Here is a 23,063-nt window from a genome sequence, read left to right on the forward strand (position 1 = left end):
CTTTTAGTTAAAAATATGCTCAACCTATAAGTAAATCAACTTTATTATTTGTTAAGTAATATTTATTAAGTAATGAATTGTTATGAAAACGATGTAAACAAAATATCATAATTTAACATATTATTTTCAATGCTGTATTTGTTAAATTTGCTACACTACTTTGTTCTTTCTTTCCAAATTATGTCATTTATTACGGAACTACCGCTTTTAAAAGTTATGCATAACATATCTAAAAAAACGAGAGATATCTTACGAATATTATATATTTTTTTTTATTATTTTTCTTTTAGAATTTTTTTGGTATACATGGTGTGTAATATATATTAACTTGTATAATTTAAGGGGGTATTCTAGTCTAGAGGCATGAATTTCGGGCGGTTTTTGAAGCTCTGTACAAACAAAACAAAAAATATTTTTACTATCCACTTTTTTATCATTTGTTTATTGATACTTTAAGATTACATAAAAAATTAACTGAAAAAAACTCAAAATTCACAAAGTTATGAACTGGCAAAGTGGGGGTCCAAAAACAAAAGGGTGTCCTGGCGTCCATGATTTCAACCCTTTTGGTCATCTGAAGCAATAAAGCCGAACCGATTCTTAATTAGTATAGATGCGGCTATAGCATGAACCTTGGAAAAGTCAAAACAATATTTTTTCACAAAATGGCGGCCGTTTGAAAAAATTTTCCTTTTTGGCATGTTTTTTTTGGCAATTCCGAATTTTTTAAAAATAGTAAAATTAAAAATTTTGATCTGAGCGTGGTTGAGGCGATAGAGGAATATATAAAGAACATTCACGCCAAATTTCAAATAAATCATTAGAGCTTGAGATATCGTGCACGCTAACTCGAAGAAAGTAGCTTCGAGAAAAACGCGTTTAAAGTTTTGAGATAAGTTTACTCGGACAACGTCTACTGTCTACTGTTCATTTGTTCTGGTCGGACCGGAGCAGATGTCGCGTCACAAAAATGGTTGTAACTTATAAAATAATTGAAATTTTGAAAAATCCTTTTAAGGGCATATCCTTGAATGTCTAAACTTTGGAAATATGAAAAAAAAATTTTTCGATTTTTTCAAATTTGTAGACCAGAATACCAGAAAAATCTATAATACAGATCATTAGTTGCAAACATACTAGAAAGGTACAACATCCTCCTAAATAACCTTGTTCGTTATTTGTGTTACAGTTACAGACACCTAACTTTAAGTTTTAATAAATATACGTTCTGAAAACGATAAACATTTTTAAAGGCTTATTCTCAAGAAACTTAGGTTTAGTGAGAAAATCAATTACGATTGTTGGTACATTTTTGTTTGACACTAGATAAAGTGCGGCTTTTCTACGATTACATATCAAGAAGTGTGATTATACATTATTTCGTCTATCTATAAATGCATTTCCTATCAATTTCACATGGTGTATTTGCTTATCAATGGCATCATTGATGGTTTTCTTGGATTAATTCTAATGCCATTGGTTGATCCAAGCCAATTGGATATCAGAATCGATCGAGATATTTTTTCAACAATATTTTACATTGGTTCAAGTTTTATTTAGTTGCTTCATCGTTTCATTGTACTTAGCTTCATTCCATTAGGAGACGTAGAAGCGTAACGTAATTATACGTAACCATACTAAAATTTTTAATTTATGTATGCAGATACAAAATAATTATATTTGCTTTAAATAATTTTTCTTTATATCGAGTGCCAGTGTCTGTTTGCTTCGTTAGCCAGTTCGTTATTATTTAGAACTCATATAATATAAGGTATTCAACAAACTGATTCAATTGTTTTTCTATCTATATTTTCATTTCATCATTTATTCTTATTTTATCTGTATATTACTTCTTTCCTGCACATAATGTTCCAGGAATCTCGGAAAAAATTGTAGGATTAAAAAGAATAATGTTAAAAATGCTACTCGATGTTTACAGAAAGCATGTCAATGAACAGTGTGGAAGGTACCACTCGTAAATAGTGGTTAATCCGTTTCAGTTTCGTGGTTGGTTGTTGGTTCTTGTGTATCCACCTAAATAAGTTAATTTAAACAGATACATATGTAAGATTTTTCGGAAATTCCAAAGAATCTTTCATGCCTATATCGGTATACAAATAAAACCGTAATATATTTTGATTTTTACCAATTTATAGATCGCTTTAAAAGTTCTCTGTTGATCGGTTGTTGTCGATACGGTGTGTACCTATAGATCGAACGCGTGGGGAATTGGTTACGATACTGTTTCACCTTTCGATATCTTCTTTCGATTATTTTCCACGAAATATTTTCCGAAAAAAATCAAAGTGTGTTCCATGTTCTATGCGATTACGATATTACTTTCCAAGGGAACGGTACTTACATAAACTGAAATAGATATTACGACAGTTAATCACTCTATGAATTATCGTATCTTTTATACGTAAATAACTTGAACGTCGTTTTTATTTGAGAAACTTTGTAATAGATTTTGATTGTATTGCAGGATTTATCTTATTTTTTCATTACTACTTTTCATTTATTTTATGACCATTGAACTTTGTACACCAAGGATGTAGGTGCGAATAATGTAACCTTAAGAATATGTGAAAGTTATTGAATTCTGGCGTGCCGTAATCAATTATAGAATACTTATGATTTTATGCTTTTTAATATTTATTAATATAAAAAATTATTATTACCTGTGATTGGTACATTATTAATGCAAAGTGTAGGTCATGCAGATCATCTGCAGAGTAATGTAATGAATAGCTGTGGGAACTCTAATATTAGCACAAAGCTACGTGGATCTAAGTGCTCGGAGATACAGGAAGAATCTGTTAGTAACAATCGAGCTAGTGTGTTGGAGAAAGGAGATGTTGGTGTTCTAAGTGGATATAACTCCAATGATTTTAATGCTCCAAGAGGCACTTTGGTCATTTGTCCAAGAAATACGAACAACTATTCGTCTGATCATAGTTTCTCTAGATTTAAGCCAAGGTAAATTATTCTTCCAATTGTTTATTAAAATTTCCTGTTCTTTTTTATTTAATAAATTGTTTATATTATTATAGAATTGGTGGTGCTCCACGCAATGAATTTCGAATGGCTCGGGGAGGTAGCTCTGGAGATCGTGCCAGAGGCTCTTTACGGGGTAGGGCCTTTAAAAAGACACCTATCGAACGTGATTCCAATACAGAAACTAGTTACTACCCTACGACTAGACCAAAATTTCAAGAATCGCTGAAAAATCAAGAAAATGCACAAGGAAAATATTATGACGACAAAAGAATAAATGGTTCAAATTGTTTTTTATCTCTAGAATATACTGAGAAAATATGATGTTTTATATTGCAATCGAATATATTAATTGATATTTCCATATTACAGAAGATTCTAGAATTTCCAAACTTTTAAGAAGATTGTATCGGGAAGATGATTATGATCATTTTATGGTGTTGTGCAAACAAGCACAAGAAGGTATAATAGCGCTTGAAAATCAAAGATACATAAGACGAAATTTAGATGTCATCTGTGAAAGCCTATTAGATATACTACATACTGGGCCTGGACAAGAAGCAAAACAGCAAGTCGCAAAATGTTTAGGACGCATCGGCTATGCAACAGAACAAGATTATAAACGGTAAACAAATGATCTAATAGTGTACAGTGTGTTCATCAAATGTAACATTTCTTCCAATATAAGTAAAATTTTTGGTGTGAAAATCTATAGATACATGGATTGGGTCTTTAATAAATATTCACTGGAACGGAAAGATGATATAAAGTGCCTTCTAATTAAATCATTTGTTGAAGCTTTTAAATTGGATGCAGAGGCGCCAAGGCTAAAAGAATTTTCAGTGGTATTAAAATTTTCTTTTCTTATTTCTTAATTTAGTAGATATTGTGCAAGTTTGTAATTTTTTTTCGATTGGACTGAAAAAAGAAACAAAACTAATTATTTTAAGTAAAGTACATTAGATATCCTTTCAGCTAATGATGTCGCAATTGCAATCGACGCTAGAAAATGTTGATCGATCGGATCTATTAGTAGCAACAGTGGATGCGATATTATTGATAATGGAGTCTTATCCTGAAACGTTTTCAAATCATTTCCGTGATACAGTTGATATATTAGTTGGCTGGCATATCGACTTGACACAGCAAAAGACAATTGTAGCTTATGCCAGTCGTAGTTTGCAAAGATTGCGAACTTTCTGGATAGCGGATTTACAGTTTACTTTGACCCTACTAGGACAATTTTTAGAGGACATGGAAAGCTATGACGAGGAATTATCTTTACCAGAATGTGGTAGGAGTTCTCCTGGAGATGAAGCATCCCCCACTTCCAGAGAATCTATTCGACGCATTACATCCTTGATCTCGGTGTTTAATACAGTTACGAAAAGTATATCTGAGCATTTGAATCCTAATCTCACACCAAGCGTGCAGTGGTCGTTTTTATCTGATTGTTTATCAAAAATGCTGAAAACAGTCGTTAAAGCGATTGAATTGGACAACGATGAAATCTGGCTTTCGAATTTTACAGTCACACCCGAAATTACCGAAGAATTATTAAAATGCGTCAAAAATGTGGGCATCATACCATCAAAAAATTCCAATAAATCAGAACTAATCGAAGAGGATGTCATCAATATGTTTAAATCTTTGAATTTGAATAAAAATGAATTAAAAGATTTAAAGCAAAATATCGAGAAAGATGCTGCATTGAAAGAAAGAGAATCATTGTTAAATATAATACAATGGATGGAGATAAAAATGAGGAAAGATTTAAATCTAACAGAGGAAAAAGAAGAATTAATAGTTGTTGCAAATGAATGCGCATTTTTATTATTAGGTCATCTTCAGAGTCGTATAACAAAAAATCATGAGCTACTTTATAAGTTTATTGATCTTCAGTTAAAAAGGATCAGTATCTTTTGGGATGACACAATAATTTCTATGTTAAATACTATTTCAAAAATAATAAAAGAAGTCTCCGCGAATTTGCCACTGGAACTAGTTCATAAATTGCTTGGAAAAGACTCTGCTTTACTCAAATTGAGATTTCGTGACTCAATTTCTATCCAAAACGCCAGTCTTGGAGTATATCATAGTCTTCTTAGTCTAAAAAATATTCCATTATTACAAGAATCGTATCGTTACATATTGTCGGATTTGGAAATTGCTTATAAACTTATCCTGACAGATATCGAAAATTTAGTAACAGATAATCCATTACTTGATATTAAATACAAGAAGAACGATGCAGAAATTGTAGTTATCTTTTTGCTAAGAGCTCTTTCTGATATAGGTAAAAATATATGAATGCATTGTAAAATTCAACAAAGATAAGCTTATTATATATCATTTATCGATTTATTTTATTATATGTTTTATTATATTTTCTAGCTAACGCGAGTAATTCTATCATTGGTATGTGGGCATTAAAACCAAGCATTTTAGAACTCTTGGCAGTTAAGCTGAAACCTTATGACAGCAGTTTATCGTCAACTAGTCCATTCTTGCAATATAGCATTTTGTATTTGCTATATGCGCATTGTTCTAGGTGAGTCATAAGGAAAAGAAGAACAGTAAATAACTAATTTAGCAGTTTTGATTGGACTATCTGTTTTATTCTAGATATAATCATTTTGTGCCAAGTTCAAGCTTAATAACTGGAACTACTGCTTGTCGTCCGATGGATATGTTTCCAGGAGCATTGGATGTTCCAACAACATCACCAACTAGTGGTCATCTTTCCATAATTCTAAACTTAATAGCTAAAACTTATAATGAATGCACACCAGAGCAAACGTTATTGCTTTTATCAATATGGATGCAAGAAATTTGTATACAAGCGGAAAATTACATTGGCATTTTGAGTAAAACAAAGGAATATGAGAATGTTCTCGCAAGTCTTGTTGCATGTGGAGCTACCATCGATCGAGATATTTCTATTGCTGTTTGTGATCTCTTTGAAATTTTAATGAGCGCAAAAAGTGTAACCTGGAAAGAAGAAATGTATGCTTATATTGTAGACTTGGTTATGTTACATCTAACTTCACGAGACGAAATCGTACGAGACAAGTATGGTTCATTATTGACACAAATACCTTTAAATATAGTGGTACCAAAATTTAACAGAGAGTGCTTATTGTCGGAAACGAAGGTAAGTGTAGGAAATATATTTAAAAAAAAAAAGCATGATTTACTTCAATTTTTTTTTTTCTTATAGAAATATCAAGGAATAAAAAATTATTCGACCGAGTCTTTAATCCTTGCTCAAAGATTACATATGCGAGGAACTAGCACTGGAGAGATGCAAGCACAACATTTCAAGACTTATATGGCTTTTTTATTGCAAGAACAATATCTTGATGCAGCTGGATTGTCGGAAATATTCACTTTATGTTGGCCAATTGTGTAAGTAAAGACAGACGTAACTAATTTCAAGCTACTTATTTTAGTTACGATAATGAGAAAATAGTACGATTTTATTTATGTTTATAGATCTGATAACGACACTACCAAGAAGATGTATCGTTTAGCACTTACAAATAGATCATTCTTATACTTCTGGGCCGGTTTTGAGGCAGCACAACATTGTGTAGCGAACAAGCTTCGTACTTCACTAGGAAAGCCTCAAGAAACATTTACGTCAATCGAAAATGCTTTGAAAACATTAGCACGTGAGATTTCATACAGCTCTGAAACAACGAAAAAAGAGAAACATAGCTTGGATCATCTACTAAGCGAACATACTCGAGTACGATTATTTATTGAATTTCTTGAACATCTTGAGAGAGTAATACATAACGCAGCAGAAGGTTGCGCGATCGCTCTGTTACCATTGTCGAAACCAGTTAGAACCTTCTTTCATACTAACAAATCGACTTGTAAAGAATGGTTAAATCGTATTCGATTGGCATTATGTGTAGTGTCGTTGCATCCTGGATTAGCTAGCAGTGCTCTGAGAAATAGTCAAAGATTATTAGAGGATTTAAGTAATAGCGATAATACACAGGGTATCGAATTTGAAAGAGCGACGCTTTGTACGGCACAAGCCATGGTAATATTGGGAGAAGCAGAGGCATTACAGGGTCTTTACGTTTATACTAAGGAAAAGGACAGAAAATTTCCGTGGTTGAAAGCTGCCATGGAAGAAGCTGCACATCGCTACGAATCTGCTGCCGAAGCGTATAAGTTAATTATAGAGGAGCATATGCGTGCTGCAAATAGTCGACTTGGAAAAGATGTAGATCAAGAGGAAGAGGGAGAAGATGTAGCTGACGGTAATAGCATTGGTGGTATTGATGGCACTAGTGCGAATGAGGAGGTTTCCGATGGAAAAGGCAAGTCTTTTAAATCCGAAGGAGATAATCAAGTACTTGGTTTTTGTATGCAACGATTATCTCATTGTTACGAAGCAGTCAGTGATTGGACCCGGTTAGAGGCTTGGAAACAGCAAGAGGCTGAAATTTTTGCTCGAGAAAAAAGTGCCGTTCTCAGAAAACAATTATTTACGGAGAGTAGCGCTTCTCAACAAGCAAAATGTTTAAAAAAATTCGAAAATGGTGAAAACATATGTTTAGACGACCTAACTGATTGGAGCTTACTGGATGGAGGAACCGGTAAAACGGTAAATTGGAATTGCGCGAAAACCTTAGTGGAATGTGGTAATACATTGACTAATATTGCACTTAGAATTCATATAAATGAATATAAAGATTATTTTGAGGAAGAGATTGAACGATGCCGGAGAGTGGCAGCTAAAATTATGGAAGAAGGTCTAAGAAATGTACCTTCGGAATACTTAAACGAATCTATATTAGTACGATTTTCAGCAGATGGATTAAAAAATATCCTTTCTGGTAAGGAAGAAAATATATTCGAATTATATAAAAGCGAAAAACTTGATCACATGGACTCGAGCATACTGACGCGAACATTATGGTGGTCAGAATATTTCGGTAGAACAAGGAAGAATAATAGTCCTGAAGCGCGATTAGATAATAATGATGTAAATGATCTAAGATTGCATATTGTTCGAACTGCTAGAAAGGAAGGTAATTTTGAGCTAGCAAAACGAGAACTACTTAATTATTTAAGATCCGAACGAGAGCTTTGTCAGTTTGAAGGAGGCGAACGAAATTACATTAATCCCGACTTCGATCAAGCCACGGATGATGTTTTGAAGAACGTGATGCACGTAAAATGGTCAAAGAATAATATACGTGCTTTCCGTGAATTTTCAAAATTGCTGTATGATATGGAACGAGTTAATAAAGCGTTAAAGGTATGTAGTGCAACTGCACTTGGAATATCTCGAACTATCGTCGATGGAGAACAGTCGGCTGATTTACGTGAGAATGGTACAATTCTACTTTTGACTCTTGGTAAATGGATACAACAAGAAATAGGCAGCATTGAAAATGGTCAATTGGAGCAGTTGCTCGAATTTGAAGCTGCCCATAATGATGGCTTGATGAACAAACTATTCGGTCCTACCACGAATTCAATACCTGTTTCAGATATGATAATCGGTAGATTAACGCAACTAGGTGTAAACCAATGTCCAGATTTGCCACTTGCGTGGTGCAGTTTCGCGAGTTGGTGTTACAAATGGGGAAGAAAGATCGTAGATAATTCAAATTCAGGGCAGTTGACTGATTCGGATAGAGCAACCATACGAGACTTATTACCATTCGATACAAGTGAATCTGACTTGAACGCAATCTTTTCAATTTTGTCCCAAAATAAAACAATCCCGGAAGACGAAGGCGACATTACAGACACTTCCAAGGATGTTAATACTTCCGATATGATAGAAAATCAATTACGTAGCGTTTCAATATTAAGTCGTATTAGTGCTGATCGTCTCACAACGTTGGTCGATATCTGGAGGCAAGCACAGAAGAGGATTTATGCATATTACGAGCTTTCTGCGAACGCGTATTTCAAATACTTGCAACTTGCCGCGATTAAAGAGGCCAACGATTGTGCTACTATCACAGCTACACTTAGATTGCTACGACTGGTTGTGAAACACGCTCTCGAATTACAAAATGTTCTGGAGTCTGGTCTTTCCTCAACTCCTACTGCTCCATGGAAAGAGATAATACCGCAATTGTTTTCCAGACTTAGTCATCCTGAGTCTTACGTACGTACACGAGTATCTGAATTGCTGTGCAGAGTTGCAGAGAATTCACCACACTTGATCACTTTCCCAGCTGTAGTTGGAGCGGTTTCTGGTCAAAAGAAAAATTGCAATAAAGTACTCTATGAGAAAACAGAAATTGATTCATCTCAAAATGATTTAGATTTTATCGAAGAAGAAGAGGAAATGGACGCTGAGAGCTCTACTGTAGCTTATCAAGACGAGCAAGAAAAGTTTATGGATTGTTGTTTCTCGCAATTGGTAGACTGTCTATCGAATAGGATTCAAGATTCCATCGAGCAAGTGAAAATACTCGTCAAGGAGCTGCGTCGAATTACATTACTGTGGGATGAGCTGTGGTTAGCAACACTGTGTCAGCATCACACTGAAATTTCTAAGCGATTTGAACAACTGGAAATGGAAGTACAAAAAGTGCAGGATAATTCTTGGTTGAGTGTTGAGGAAAAGGATAAATTAATTGCAGAAAAACACAGAATTATATTGAAGCCAATAGTTTTCATATTAGAAAATCTTTCGGCTATGACTTCCGTTTCTGCTGAAACACCTCATGAAAAGACATTTCAAGAGAAATTTGGTCCTTCGATAGAAGAAGCAATCAATAAATTAAACAATCCTAAGAATCCTGCGAAACCGCAGATTGCGAGTATATGCTTGAAACAATTGGAAGGCAAATTAGCTCAACGTGTACATAGACGAGCCGCGTATTCCCTTTCCATGAACGATATCAGTCCGGTATTAGCCAATTTGAGAAATACATGTATCGCTATGCCAGGTGTTGCTGCAAATGATAACAAAATTGTTACTATAAAATCTGTAGACAATAATGTTCAGATATTACCAACCAAAACGAAACCGAAAAAGCTCGTGTTCCACGGTTCTGATGGACACGTATACACATATTTGTTTAAAGGTCTGGAGGACCTTCATCTAGATGAAAGAATCATGCAGTTCTTAAATATATGCAACACTATGATGTCAAAAAAGGGTGATTCGAAAAAAGTATATAGGGCGCGCCATTATTCAGTTATACCATTGGGTCCACGATCTGGATTAATACAGTGGGTCGATGGCGTGACACCCTTGTTCGTCTTGTACAAGAGATGGCAACAGAGAGAGAGTACTATGCTTAATAAAACTGGTAGTTCTGCAATATTAAGACCGTCTGAACTATTTTACAATAAATTAACTCCACTTTTGAAAGAGCGAGGAATCGGTCTGGAAAACAGAAAAGAATGGCCTGTTCAAGTTTTGAAACAAGTTTTAGCTGAACTAATGGCAGAAACTCCTAAGGATTTGCTAGCAAAGTTAGTTCTGTTTTTTTTTCCTTATTCTCATTACTTATATCTCCTCTCCATTTCCTGGTTACTTTTTCCTGCATAAGGAAGTTATTAACGATATTTTCTGATCTTTGTTTATTTTTATAGAGAGATTTGGTGTAATAGCATAAATGTTGGAAGTTGGTGGCAAGCAACCAAAAATTACTCCTATTCGGTGGCTGTAATGTCAATTATCGGCTATATCATTGGTCTTGGTGATAGACATTTGGATAATGTATTAGTTGATCTCAATACAGGCGAGGTTGTTCACATTGATTACAATGTTTGCTTTGAGAAAGGCAAAACTTTACGCGTACCAGAAAAAGTGCCGTTTAGAATGACTCCAAACATCAGAACAGCACTAGGAGTAACTGGAGTAGAGGTACATTAACTTTTTACGTCCTAATCATGTTATGGTATTATTATTATTATTATTATTATTATTATAAATAATATACACAGTTAAAATATGATATCTTCTTTTCAGGGTATATTTCGTTTAACTTGTGAACATACGCTCCGAGTAATGCGTCGAGGACGAGAAACCTTATTGACCTTGCTTGAAGCGTTTATATATGATCCGTTAGTCGACTGGCGAGCTGGTGCGGATAACAGCATTGCAAGTTACGGAGCTTGCCAGGCTAGAGCACGATGTACGGGAATTGGGAGAAAACAATTGGAACAGGAACTAACACGAGCAATGTTCGCCGTTCGAGCAGCAGAAATGCGTGCCGAATGGTTAGCAAATAGGTCTGTAGATCAGTAATTAGATTTTACCTTTATACTCTTCATAATAATTAGTCTGTATCATATTGACTAATGGTCTTTGATTCTTAGAGATGAGTTGGTGAAGATCTTTCCATCTCTGTGCCACCACTTGAATGGTTGGGTAGAGGCAACGGATATCACGCGTCAGTGTCAGGATTTATTACAAGACAGACACCAACAGCTTGCACTAGTCAAAGAAGCACAAGCAATGGGACGTAATCATCCATTATATTCTGTGATAAAGCGTTATAATTCTTTTAAAAGAGCACGCGATGCCCATGAAAAAGCAAAAGCTGGGTTGAAAGAAAAGATTGAGGACTGTGAAAAGCAGATTAACATGCACAACGTAAGCTTTAATTATTTATTCATTATTTCTTTTATTTCGAAGAAATTGATCGAGTTACCTTGTTATTTTAGTTGGCACTTTCAATCGTACGAGGTCCGCAATTAGGACAATGGTTGGCCGAATTGGGTACGTCTACGAGTCAAGAGGATCACGTAGTTTTTGATCTTGTGAAAGAATTCTTACAGAATGCTGGTCAAAGTCAAATGATACTTCAATGTGAACAATCAGAAAATGAATTGACACAATTGGCTACACAACAGTCTATTCTAATACGAAATTGTTTGGATTTATTGAGTCAATATTCAGCGATTTGTAGCCTGTATCCGCTGAGTAATATGTCGCAACATCGTACAGTACTTTATCACGGTTGGGCTAACAAGCTTTTAAACACTGGAGGCGTCGAAACTTGTCGTGAAGTTATGGTGCAATTTGAAAACACTTTTGATCCGATCAAAATCTCCAACAATCAGCAAGTTCAACAAATAATAACATTTTCTTATCAAATGCAAGCGATTCTAAATGAAGCAAATGAAAGATTAAAGAAAGCATATGAGAGAATGGTTTCGGAGGGTTTACCGGAATCAGTCACTAGAATAGAGAAAGCATATGGAGAATCGAGAGTACAGATACAAAACTTTCTGAGACGAGATAAAGGTGCAGAAAGGGCACTCGAATGCGTCAATATAACCGCACTCTGCGCTTTGAATAAGAGATACTTAATGATGGAAGGCGCTGCTAAATGTGCAGGGGACTGTTTAGTTGATCTTACATCCAGAGAAGGAGACTGGTTTTTAGACGAAATGCGTTTAATGTCATCGTTAATTGCTGAGCTAGTTAGTTTGATACCTGAATGCCATAAAACCAACAATGATCCCAAGATATCTCTTATATTAAAATGTTTAAGAGGATCCGATTGCATCTACAAAGGATTGCAAGAACTTAATTATAATTTCCACACGATCATTTTGCCTGAAGCGATGAAAACGATCATAACGGAAGAGCCAACTGTGATTAGAATGATAGGAGAACTAACAGAGATAATTGTATCATCCGGCATACCACTTGGTGACATCCTAGGCCAGTTAGAAATGCATCTCAGGTTTACTGTTATGGAAATGGATAGTCCTCATGCAATGATACAAAACGTCGTGAATAACATGAGATTAAGATTCGAGGCAATGCTATCTCGACCTGCTGAAATTCAAGAACCTAATCAAGATGAAACGTTGACGCCTGGTCAAATGCTTTTAATGGGCTTTAATGGTTTGTTCGAAAAGCTCCAGATGGAAGGTAACGCATTGATCGCTACTTTGAGTACGCTCGATATTCCCTCATCCTGGAGAAAAATTGATCAGATTCGAGAAGCGAAAGAAATGTCTGCACCAATATTCAATAAGACAGCTTGTCAGGTGTTAGAGGATATATTTTTGGTCAAACGATTACATACCATACAAGAGTTCTTCATGATGTGTAGAGATATTGCAACTGCATTTAAAGGCGGTTTAGCAAACGTTTACAATGACGAAAGACTAAACAAACCAATAAGAATCTTTACAGCCGATTACGTGTCACGGCAATTGCTTGGTGTTACTTCTCAAACATTAGCTATCGCACTCTGTTTCTTATTACAACGAATGGGTTTAAGCGTTACTACCGAGATTGAGCAAAGGGATATCGGAGCTGAGAGTAAAGTTTCGATAGAAGAATTGTGTAGAAAGGTTGTCGATATATGTTTAAAGAGAGGTCTCTTTTCTGGTTCTGTTCTTGCTCAAGCTAGTGCACTCAGTAGCACTCTTGAAAGTGTTTGGCGAAGAAAACAGAGTGCTAGATTTGCTCAGCAATGTGTCGAAGTAGCTAGGGCCAGCATGCAGAGACTTCAGCTACAACTAACAGCTCATCACTGGTTGCACGAGGATAGCTTACTAATGAGGTCAAATGTTAATTTAATGAATCCTTTGAGTAAGTCCTTGTTTGAATTTTTTTGTTAAAATTATGCATTTCTGTTTTTAGATATTAATTTTCTTATTTCTTTTCAGATCGTTCTGGATTTATGTTAGAACTTCGAAAAACAGCGACAGCACTTTCTGCTCTGCAATCTCGAGTATGTGAGGCACGAGATCAACAACAAAATCTTGTTTCCAGCGCAGTGCAACGATTGAAGTGGGCTGCTGGAGCGAACCCTGCTCTCGGAGAAGTCATGTCCGCGTTTGATAACGCGGTACTCTCATCTTGTGAAAAATTAACTCGACAGCATAATCTTGCGACTAATGTAATCAATACCTGCAATTCTATATTGCATTATGAAGCTCTAAGAACTAGGACATCTGAAAGTGTGACACATGATACGAATTTTGTCAAACTGATCAAACATTGGGAAGAGAGCTGTATCTTGACAATGAATTTAAACATAACAGTAACCGCAATCGAAGAGAGTCTTGTCGAACTACTACACATGGAAAGCAACGTTGATATAAACTGGCTAAAGCAGGCTGAGAGATTTATCTCTGAGGCGATACTTGATGTTCAAAAGAAATTGCAAGAAAAGCAAGAAGGTTTGCTTTCAGCTCAAGAACGTTTGAGAGAGCAAGTATCGAGCTTACAAAGTGTGTTAACCGAGCATCATAGATTAATGTCGGATGTACGAATATTATTACGAACTATGGTGAAACAAGAGAACATCGATGGTCTACAAGAATTCCTTTCTTCGTATCGGTCTTTCACTGAAAGCATATCGGCGATTGTAAAGGAACTGGAATCCGACAATTTAGATGCAAATAGAGGAAGAACGATTAAAGAAGAATTGGAAAATATGGCAACTGTGGCACCAAATTTATACAACGAGTTATTAGGATTCGCCAATGAAAAGAAAATAAATTCAGCAAAGGTGTCTGAGAAGCAAAAAGAGATAGATAAGGAAAAAGAAAGGGACCGTGAAAGAGAGAGTGAAACTGAAACTTCAATAGTTAGTTCGATAAAGAAGAAAGGAAAATTAATGAGGCAGGAAGGTGTGTGTTACAGTCCTAAGAAAGGAATTCCACCGAACCGAGACCCAACTACAGGAAAAGGTGAGCTTAGTTTTATTGTGGATTTTCGTTAAGATTGCATAAATATTTTCTTATTATTTTTCTCCCTCATTTATATTTTCTTCGTAGCTGTCCAAGAGCGAAACGCGTATGCACTGAACATTTGGCATCGTGTACGGATGAAGTTAGAAGGATGCGATCCTTATCCAACAAGAAAGTATACAACGGCTGAACAAGTGGAATACGTGATACGCGAAGCTCAGAGCACCGACAATTTAGCCCTCTTGTATGAGGGTTGGACACCATGGGTCTGAACGGAAAAAGATTGACGCAATCGCGTCGATGGTTTAATGCTCGTTACACGCGGTACTCGAGTTAGTACCGTTCTTCGCTCTATGCTCCACAGAGCTAGCTCTCTGTCCGACCAGGTGTGAAGTATATCTTCGTTGTCACCTGAAAGAGAAAGTTCATGTCTGTAAGGATGCCGTTTAAGTTCGGCTGCGCGCACTTGCATACAGAGAAATTCCAGCGCGATTCACGAACGAATTTCGATTCTGGCACCGATTCTATGATTATCTCAAAAATCTCTCGTTAACAATGCGTACTGTGCGATCTATATCGAGGTTTCTTCTTTCCTTTTTTGCGTCTACATAATCTTTGTCCGTTTTCCTTCTGGTCAAAGTAGACTAATGTGCAATAGCCGAGAAACAAAAAGAAGCAGAATTAAAAGAAAAGCGTGCACTTATGTACTATTTGTTGTTATGGACAGGGCAACAAAGATTGTTTCGACAAGCAGGTTAAAAGATGAGAGGAAGAAAATATAAACTGACGTACGATCGAAAAATCAGCAGTCTTAGTGCGTATATTGCTTGTATGCTTAAATGTCGATGTTAGATTTGGGAAAAGCATAGAATCTGCCGCATCTTTGAAATGACAAGGAATAAGGGCAGAAAATTTTGACAATGACGCGGAGGAGCTCGATAACGATAAACGCGTCGATAGTGACACTGCCACAGATATTTGTTCGAAAGAAGATCGATATCTATTATTTCTTTATTTTAGTAAACATTGATCGAATTTTATAATTGTAACCTAATCTTGAAAGGAAGAACGTGTATAGCGTTCGCGAATGAGTAAGGATATATTTGGAAATTTGAAGCGGGACCAAGAACGATATGTCACTGTCGAATCGCGAGCAAAGTAACCGAGATTATGGAGATGCTGGATGAAAAACAAAGTGTATTTTTCGTGTTCGTATTCGCTACTCGATATTAATGTAAATCATCATGATCTCAGCACTCTTATTTTTTTTCCTAAAGTGGGAGTACATGTTTTTCCGAAATTTCAATTGATAATTGTCCAAATCATACAAGTTTATCGCGAAATTTATCGTAAGTATTATCTTTTTTTTTTATATATATATATTTGGTAGAATCTGTCATATTAATTCTAGAAGTTTATTTCAACAAATATTATACAACAATCATGGTAATCAGTCATTAATCTGTAATAGCTTATAAGAATCGGGAATTGTCAGAAAAAATGATATTGCAAATCTGAAACAAAATTTGTTCCTTTTCATATTAAACATGTGATGATCATAAGCGTTGCTGGATCATACTATTTTCTCTTTTCTTTCTATCTTTTTTTTTTCGAGGGAAAGGGGGAGGAAAAGAAGGTCGCACTTTATAACCAATAAAGTTTACGGTATGTATAAAAATTATGAAAAAGATGTATTCCCTTTGGTTTAATTACACTTTTGAGAAACAATCACGTCTACTATTCATTTACTTTAAACCTCTTAATTTAAGGTACATTATGATCTTTTCTATTCTGTCATTCTTGATTATATATGTCATTATGTTTGGGATTTTTTCAAAGCTATTTTTTCTAATCATTTCTGTTCCTTTTACTTTGTTTTATTTTTGTTCCCTAGAATCTCCCATAATATATACTGTACATTTTTATTCTTACCTCCCTTCTCCCTGTTTCTGTCGAGATTGTAAACCATCATTGTATCAGTGAAACCACAAAGAATACAACTTTCAATAAAGGAACACAATAAATTTTTTTTTAATAAATTACATCGTAATTCAATTCTATATTACAATATCGAAAACTTTAAAATTATATTACATCTTATATCACGTTGTTTTCCTTAGTCTATCTGTATACAGTGTACATGAATGCATGCACAATGATTAATTCCAACGACTAATCAAAGAATCGACCACGGTGACCATGGCGATACACGTAAAATTTTACATTGCATATATTGGAATTTTACATAGCGTTAGTTTGTAAACTAACATGATTATTAATTATTGGAATTCTAGAGCAATGAATTGTCTGCAAAATTTCATTTTTTTACTCCGTGGAATTTCAAATCTCTTGAAATAATTTCACATCAGTCTCTTGCTACGTTTTATCTTTTTTAAACGGCTTCAGCAACTTCGTTGCTGTATCATGTATAGTATCGTTGGCAAACTTATCGCCGAATCTATATCATCGTAAATTGTTAATTATGTTATGGTTCTATATCTATAATATTGAATCAACCAATAAACAAATTTTATTTATAAGAAGCTTCAGGCATCTCGCTTCAAAAGCTGATCAATTTGTGTTTTGTACATCTCTTTGACATCTTGTAGGTCCAAACGTAGTTCCTGATTCTCTTCCATTTTTTCACCGTACATTTGTAATAACGCATCATATCTAGTTTGTATTTCTCGTAAACTTTCGTTTAAAACCGCAACATCCATAACCTTAACATTTAATTCTTCGATCTTCAAGGTTAATGTGGATAACTCTGAATTTAACACGTCTCTTTCTATATTACGTCGTGATAACTCCCACTGAAGTTGTTGTATTTCGCCTAAAAATTCAAGCGAATAATTGATACTATCAAGTAGTTAAATCAAATGTACTTTATTATTGATAAATATTTAAACACATACCATCCTTTTGCTTCAATTGAGCTTGTAAATTTTCAAATATAGAAGTACTACTAGAACCCGCTCTGATAGTGTCGAACGTCATTGTATAGCTTTCAGCTTTGTTTTCGGCAGTAGAATTGTACAACTGTAATACGAAGATAAAATTTTTTAATTCGGATTTCGGTAAAAAGAGAGAAACAATAATCACGATGTATGCAAATGCACTACCGGCCAAATACTATCTATGGTATTCGCAGAATCTTGTTCTGTGCTAGGGGTAGGACTAAGTCGTTCGTTGTCTTCAATATTTTGTTGTTGTTCTGACATTGCATGATTTTTCCTTCTTTCTGCGTCTGTAGCTGCTTTTTCTATAGATAATTTATTCTCTAACGCAATAATTTCTCGTTTTAACTCCATTATTTCCGAAGTATGAGATTGATCAAGGCTTTCTATCGTTTGTCGTTGCCTGAAAAAATTATGCCCTTATCGATTTTTCTACAAAGAATGTTGATTTTTCTTACCTCATATTTTGTTCAGCAAGCTTATCCTTTTGTATTACCAACTCATCATACAATTCTTGTAACCGCATTCTTTCGTTTTCTTTCGCAGCAAGCTTAGCTTCTAATTGAGACATTTTAGATTTTAAATTAACATTCTCTTCCTTAAGATAACGATCTGTTTCGAATAAATTTTCTATTTTTGTTTGCAACTCGATATTTTTGTCTGACAATGTTTTCTCTTGTTTCATAAAACTATTAGTTTTGTGTAACAAATTTGCTTGGAGCTGTTCCAGTTGTCTCAGTAAAGGTTTTGTGGCCGTTGATACAGATTCTGAAAGTTCCTCACTTCTAGCTTCAGCAGCTTCTAAACGCTTTAGTAATTCGCTATTTTCGTGTTTCAAAAATTCTTCCTTTCTATATAGAATATAAGAGACAAAAAAATAAACGCATTAAGAACTATTCGATTCTAATAGCAGCTAGGAAATTATATCTTTTGTAGAATATTTACTTGACATGCATTTCCTCAGATTCCCTTAATTTGATTTTCAATTCTTCTACTTGCACAAGTAATTGACATGATTCTCCAGCATTAGTCGTTGCTTCCTTTAACTCTGATTCTGTCGCAGTCAAAATTTTCTTCGTTTCAGATAGCTCCCTAAAAATTAACAATATGTCAATTATACGCAGTTATAAATTGTACATAAACATTAAAAATGCTTTTATATATACTAACGTTTTTGTAGTATCTAAATTCTTTTTATATGTTTCTGCATTTTGTATCGCATTTTCTAATTGCTTTTGTAACGTTGTTACTTCTTTTTCCAATGTTTTTGTTCGTGCTGTTAACGAGTAAACAGCATCTATCTGAGATAATTCAACTTCCTCTTTTGCACGCAATGATCTTTTTAAACGTTCTAATTCTGAGGTTTGTTCTTCTATTTGCTCTCTGTAAATGTTTCATATTGTGTTACCTTTTAATTACATTTATCATTTGTTTCCGCTTGTTCTTTTATTTTTATAATGTAAAAGAACAAAGGGAATAACGAATATTACTTACGTACTTTTGACTTTTTATTAAGGCATCATTTTCTTTTTCTTTAACTCGCAATTTCTTGATAATGTTACTGTGTTGAAGCTGCTGTTTACTTAATTTTTCACCTTCATCTCGAAGTTCCTTAATAATTTCATCTTTCTCGGCATTCAGAGTAGACAGTTCTTGAGACGATAGACGCGTAGCTGCTTCTACTTTTAACTGTTCTAAATTCTTTCTTAGTGAATCTCGTTCTCGTATTGCTTGCTGAAATTTTCTTTCTAAGGCAGATAATCGTTGTGTATATTCGTCAGTGATTTGATTTATGCTTTGGCTCTGTTCTGCGTGTTTTTCAAAGTTATCAAGTTGCCTATGTAAAATATAAAGCGCCACAGACATTAAACGGACATTATACGTTGTTTGATTATCACGTACTTCTTGAAAACTTACTTCTTTAAATTATTATTTTGTTCGTGTAATTCCATATTCATTCTACTAACATCGATGAGCTTCGATTCCCTAGCTTCTAATATTTCCGTCATCTCTTGTATACGTTTCAATAATTTTTCTATCTCAACGTTCGTTTCATCAGATCCTACGCTGATTTCGCTCAATTCCCTCGAATGTCCTTTAGTTTTTAATGTTCTCATTAAAAGATCACAACCTCTTGTTGATTGCAATTTCTGTCGCGATTGTGTCGAACTCGAATCACCATTTGGACTTTTTTTAACAAAAAATTTTGCTATTATACTCGGGAGAAAATTTCTTATAGCCATAAAATACATGAAGTTAAATTACTCATAATTACTATCTTACAGTCATACCTGTACCTGGATATAACTTCGATATCGCTAGAAGTAGTGGTTTCTAATTCATCACCACTAGTGTGACCACTGGTTTGATCTGAACCAATTTTAATTAGATCGGACCGACTGTAATAAATGGAATCAAATTTATATCCTTTAAGTAATTAAGTATAGTATTAGTACTACGAGTTCTTTCCGGACATAATACCTTTCTGATGAAATAGGTGAATTTTCTCGAGGCATTTCCGTGCCTTGTACTTCTGTTTCGATTTCACCTGCTTTTTCGATCATCGCATCTTCTAACATTGTCTTTACGTAAGAACTAGAGTTTAAAGGTGCTTGTAAAATTCTTTCTTCTGATTTATACTGTGGATTTTCTTCTGAACTCCCTATCAAGGTTCCTTCACAACTTGAGTCTGTTGAAATCAAATGCTGATCTGAAATTTCTGCCATTTCTGATTTAAACGGATGAATAATTTCGCTGGTAGAATAACATTCTGTTTCTGCAGGTTCTATAGTTGAATTCATTAACCGATCGAAACTTTTTCGATCGGGTTTGGATATTTGACCTGCTCCATCAAAATATTCTGGCTTACGAATCGGTTGCGTTGTAATTGCTTCAATCGGCAAATGTAAATTATGCTTTTCGGTTACAGAATCTAGATTCAAATTTAGTCTTGTATCTGTGCTAGCTTTTTTCAATGTTAACTTATCATCTGAACTCGAATCCTGCATTTTTTCACTTACTGAAATACTACTAGAAGTTTCCATTTCATTATTCGTTTGATCTTTCTGCTGATGCATTTCTAGCATTGTTACAATTGTACTTTCTGATGCAGAAGTATAAGAATCCTCTGCCAAATTTGTTTCATCTCTCTCATCATCAGTGTAAGGTATTACTTCTATGCTTTCTGGTGAAGCTTTTATTGAATGGTTACTGGATACACTTTTGTATAAATGTGATCCAAGACCTTGATATATATCTGTCGATGGTGTGCTATCCATACTGCTCATACATAAATTTTCGTGTGACGTTTTGATTTTCTCCGTCGGAGGTTCATACGGAGAAATATCAGAAGGTGATGGATTTATTTCATTTTCTTTATTCATAATCTGTGGGACATTGATATCATCCCAGCAAGGGGTCACTGTATCATCCCTATCTAAAATAGACGACGAATCAGAGTGTCTTTGCTCCATGGGAGATAAATAAGGGCTAGTATCACTTTTCCAATCTTCTAATACTTCCACTCCAGAACTTGGAGATGTAACCATACTGTCTGGTAATACTTCTATCGACTCTGAATTAACTTTGGTACCCTTTGCAGATGGGCTACCATCCAATTCGGGAGTTGTAGTACAATCAGTATTAGATCGAGAACCCAGAATTTCGATGCTCTCTGAACTCTTTTTATCATTTTCTGGAGATACAAAAGATAATTTATTTGATGTAGAGACAGGTGAATCTAAATCATGCTCACAAGTTTCTTTTTTTTCACATTCTAACTTTTCATCTTCCTCCTTAACATCAGTATCTTTCTTTTCCTCTGAAGAATATTCAATTATTTTAGGACAATCATTAATCCTGTCATCTTTGTCAAAAGTTGTACTTGTATCAATTGTTTCAGTTGGAGGAAGTTGCTTTAATTCATTGAAATCAGATGTATTCGAAACATCTTGGCTAGGAACATTTTCGATCTGATCATTAGTATTCTTTTCTTTGTAATTTTTTGCTTGTTTACACTTTTTCTTGGGACTCGATGGTTTACTTTTATAATCTTCTGAGAATGATGACGAAGATACAAGCTTTTTGATACTTTCAGTGGGTGTACTTTGCAAAGACTTAGAATGGATAATAGCTTTAGCATTTTGTTCTGGTTCATTAAATTTAGGTGATTCAAAAAATGATCCAGTAAAACTGCCCCATATACTGCTTGTGGCTTCTTGTTTAGGTGCTTTAGGTTTATCATGATGTGGTTGTACATTATGATGAACATCACTCTTTATCCCCCATGATGCAAAAAAATCCGTAGTATCTTCTGCGTGGCTTTCCAACGATTTCTGATCCTCATCTTTAATATCTAATGCTTTATCAATTGTCTTTTGAGCTTCTTTTAGTGCGGACTTAGCCAAATTGGCAAATCCAGTGGCATCAAACCAGCTCATTCTTTATTATATCTAAAAAAAAATATAATCATAATGGATACGAGTAAAAATGATTCGTGTTAGAACAAAATATTTTTGCTAAACATCGATTGTACTATATAAAAGTGCATGAAAAATTAATTTTATTAAAAAGAAAACAGAGCAATATTTAGAGGTTAGGGTGTGTACGATGATGTTTATGAATTACATTTAACATTATTCATGTATTATGCATACATAGACTTAAAAATCACCGCACAGTGAATTAAGAAAAAATTAGAGAAAAGACGATTCAAAGATAATAATTGAACCAAAATATGATGGGAAGTTACTGTTTGCATTTTCGTAATGAAAATTTATAATAAAAAAGCAAAGGACTCTGTTTTTAAAAATGTCTTGCATTTGTTTTTTTAAGATTATATTAAAATTATTAGGGCCAATGTATCAATGTCATTTGCATAAACAAAATATATATTGAATCCTTAATGACAATAGCAATGCGATGATTAAGGGTGAAAAATGCTGTTTACATGTAGTTTTACTTACTTGCATATCGCTTTAGAAGTATTTTACAATATATAAAATTCGTGAATCGCCAAAATGTAAAAAATTAACTGTAAAATGTTCTTGAACTGTTGTTACTGTATACCCGTACTAACTGTTATATTGGAACAAAAATACCTATGTGCGCATGGTAACATGTTATGTAAATGTTTCTTTTGCACATAGTTTACAACTGACTTTGTCAAAATTTATGTACAGATGAAAAAAGCAGAAAACATACACGTAATTCATTCGATATACTTATGGACAACAGTACATTTGTATTCCACTTCTTTTGTGATATATGATTTTAATTTTTTTATAATGACCAAAATATTCGATGCTTTTTTCGAATTTTTAATAATGTATTAACTTATTTGACGCGTCAACGAAGTGCTCGCTACGAGCTGCATTACCTTAACACATGTACACGTATGCATAAACATATATATAGTTTATCAATGGTTTCAACCATAGAAAATTCTTATTT

General features: G+C 34.4%; 2 protein-coding genes and 1 long non-coding RNA gene across 11 annotated transcripts; 1 reads left to right on the forward strand and 2 right to left on the reverse strand.

The window, feature by feature from the left end:
• Window positions 1-40: 40 nt before the first annotated feature.
• Window positions 41-2,232, reverse strand: LOC117204287. The gene is made up of 2 exons (XR_004487060.1): window positions 2,147-2,232; window positions 41-2,034 (listed from the first exon to the last, which is right to left on the reverse strand). It is a non-coding gene; the product is annotated as an uncharacterized LOC117204287 (long non-coding RNA).
• On the forward strand, window positions 1,422-16,383 carry LOC117204161 (serine/threonine-protein kinase SMG1). Of its 8 annotated transcripts, none has more exons than XM_033441353.1 (16): window positions 1,422-1,771; window positions 2,710-2,979; window positions 3,054-3,277; window positions 3,370-3,622; window positions 3,713-3,842; window positions 3,973-5,293; window positions 5,392-5,548; window positions 5,623-6,151; window positions 6,218-6,405; window positions 6,493-10,464; window positions 10,585-10,858; window positions 10,964-11,226; window positions 11,314-11,590; window positions 11,662-13,549; window positions 13,627-14,655; window positions 14,743-16,383. In XM_033441353.1, exons 2-16 carry the CDS (start codon window positions 2,744-2,746, stop codon window positions 14,925-14,927), a joined length of 10,926 nt encoding a protein of 3,641 aa, XP_033297244.1. In that variant the 5' UTR covers window positions 1,422-1,771; window positions 2,710-2,743; the 3' UTR covers window positions 14,928-16,383. The 8 variants fall into 8 exon arrangements, with proteins under 8 accessions (XP_033297244.1, XP_033297236.1, XP_033297261.1 ...); XM_033441345.1 differs by having other exon boundaries at window positions 2,715-2,979; XM_033441370.1 differs by having other exon boundaries at window positions 1,422-1,655.
• On the reverse strand, window positions 16,257-22,997 carry LOC117204217 (TATA element modulatory factor). Of its 2 annotated transcripts, none has more exons than XM_033441421.1 (11): window positions 22,577-22,997; window positions 20,094-22,063; window positions 19,904-20,011; window positions 19,530-19,799; window positions 19,111-19,449; window positions 18,783-18,995; window positions 18,558-18,704; window positions 18,071-18,463; window positions 17,778-18,015; window positions 17,571-17,694; window positions 16,257-17,488 (listed from the first exon to the last, which is right to left on the reverse strand). In XM_033441421.1, the coding sequence occupies exons 2-11, from the start codon at window positions 22,049-22,051 to the stop codon at window positions 17,202-17,204; spliced, it is 4,077 nt and encodes a 1,358-aa protein (XP_033297312.1). In that variant the 5' UTR covers window positions 22,052-22,063; window positions 22,577-22,997; the 3' UTR covers window positions 16,257-17,201. The 2 variants fall into 2 exon arrangements, with proteins under 2 accessions (XP_033297312.1, XP_033297317.1); XM_033441426.1 differs by having other exon boundaries at window positions 19,910-20,011; window positions 22,577-22,996.
• Window positions 22,998-23,063: the final 66 nt, after the last annotated feature.

The sequence above is a fragment of the Bombus bifarius genome, unplaced genomic scaffold, assembly GCF_011952205.1.
Source record: "Bombus bifarius isolate JDL3187 unplaced genomic scaffold, Bbif_JDL3187 scf7180000007966, whole genome shotgun sequence".
Classification (NCBI taxonomy): domain Eukaryota; kingdom Metazoa; phylum Arthropoda; class Insecta; order Hymenoptera; family Apidae; genus Bombus; species Bombus bifarius.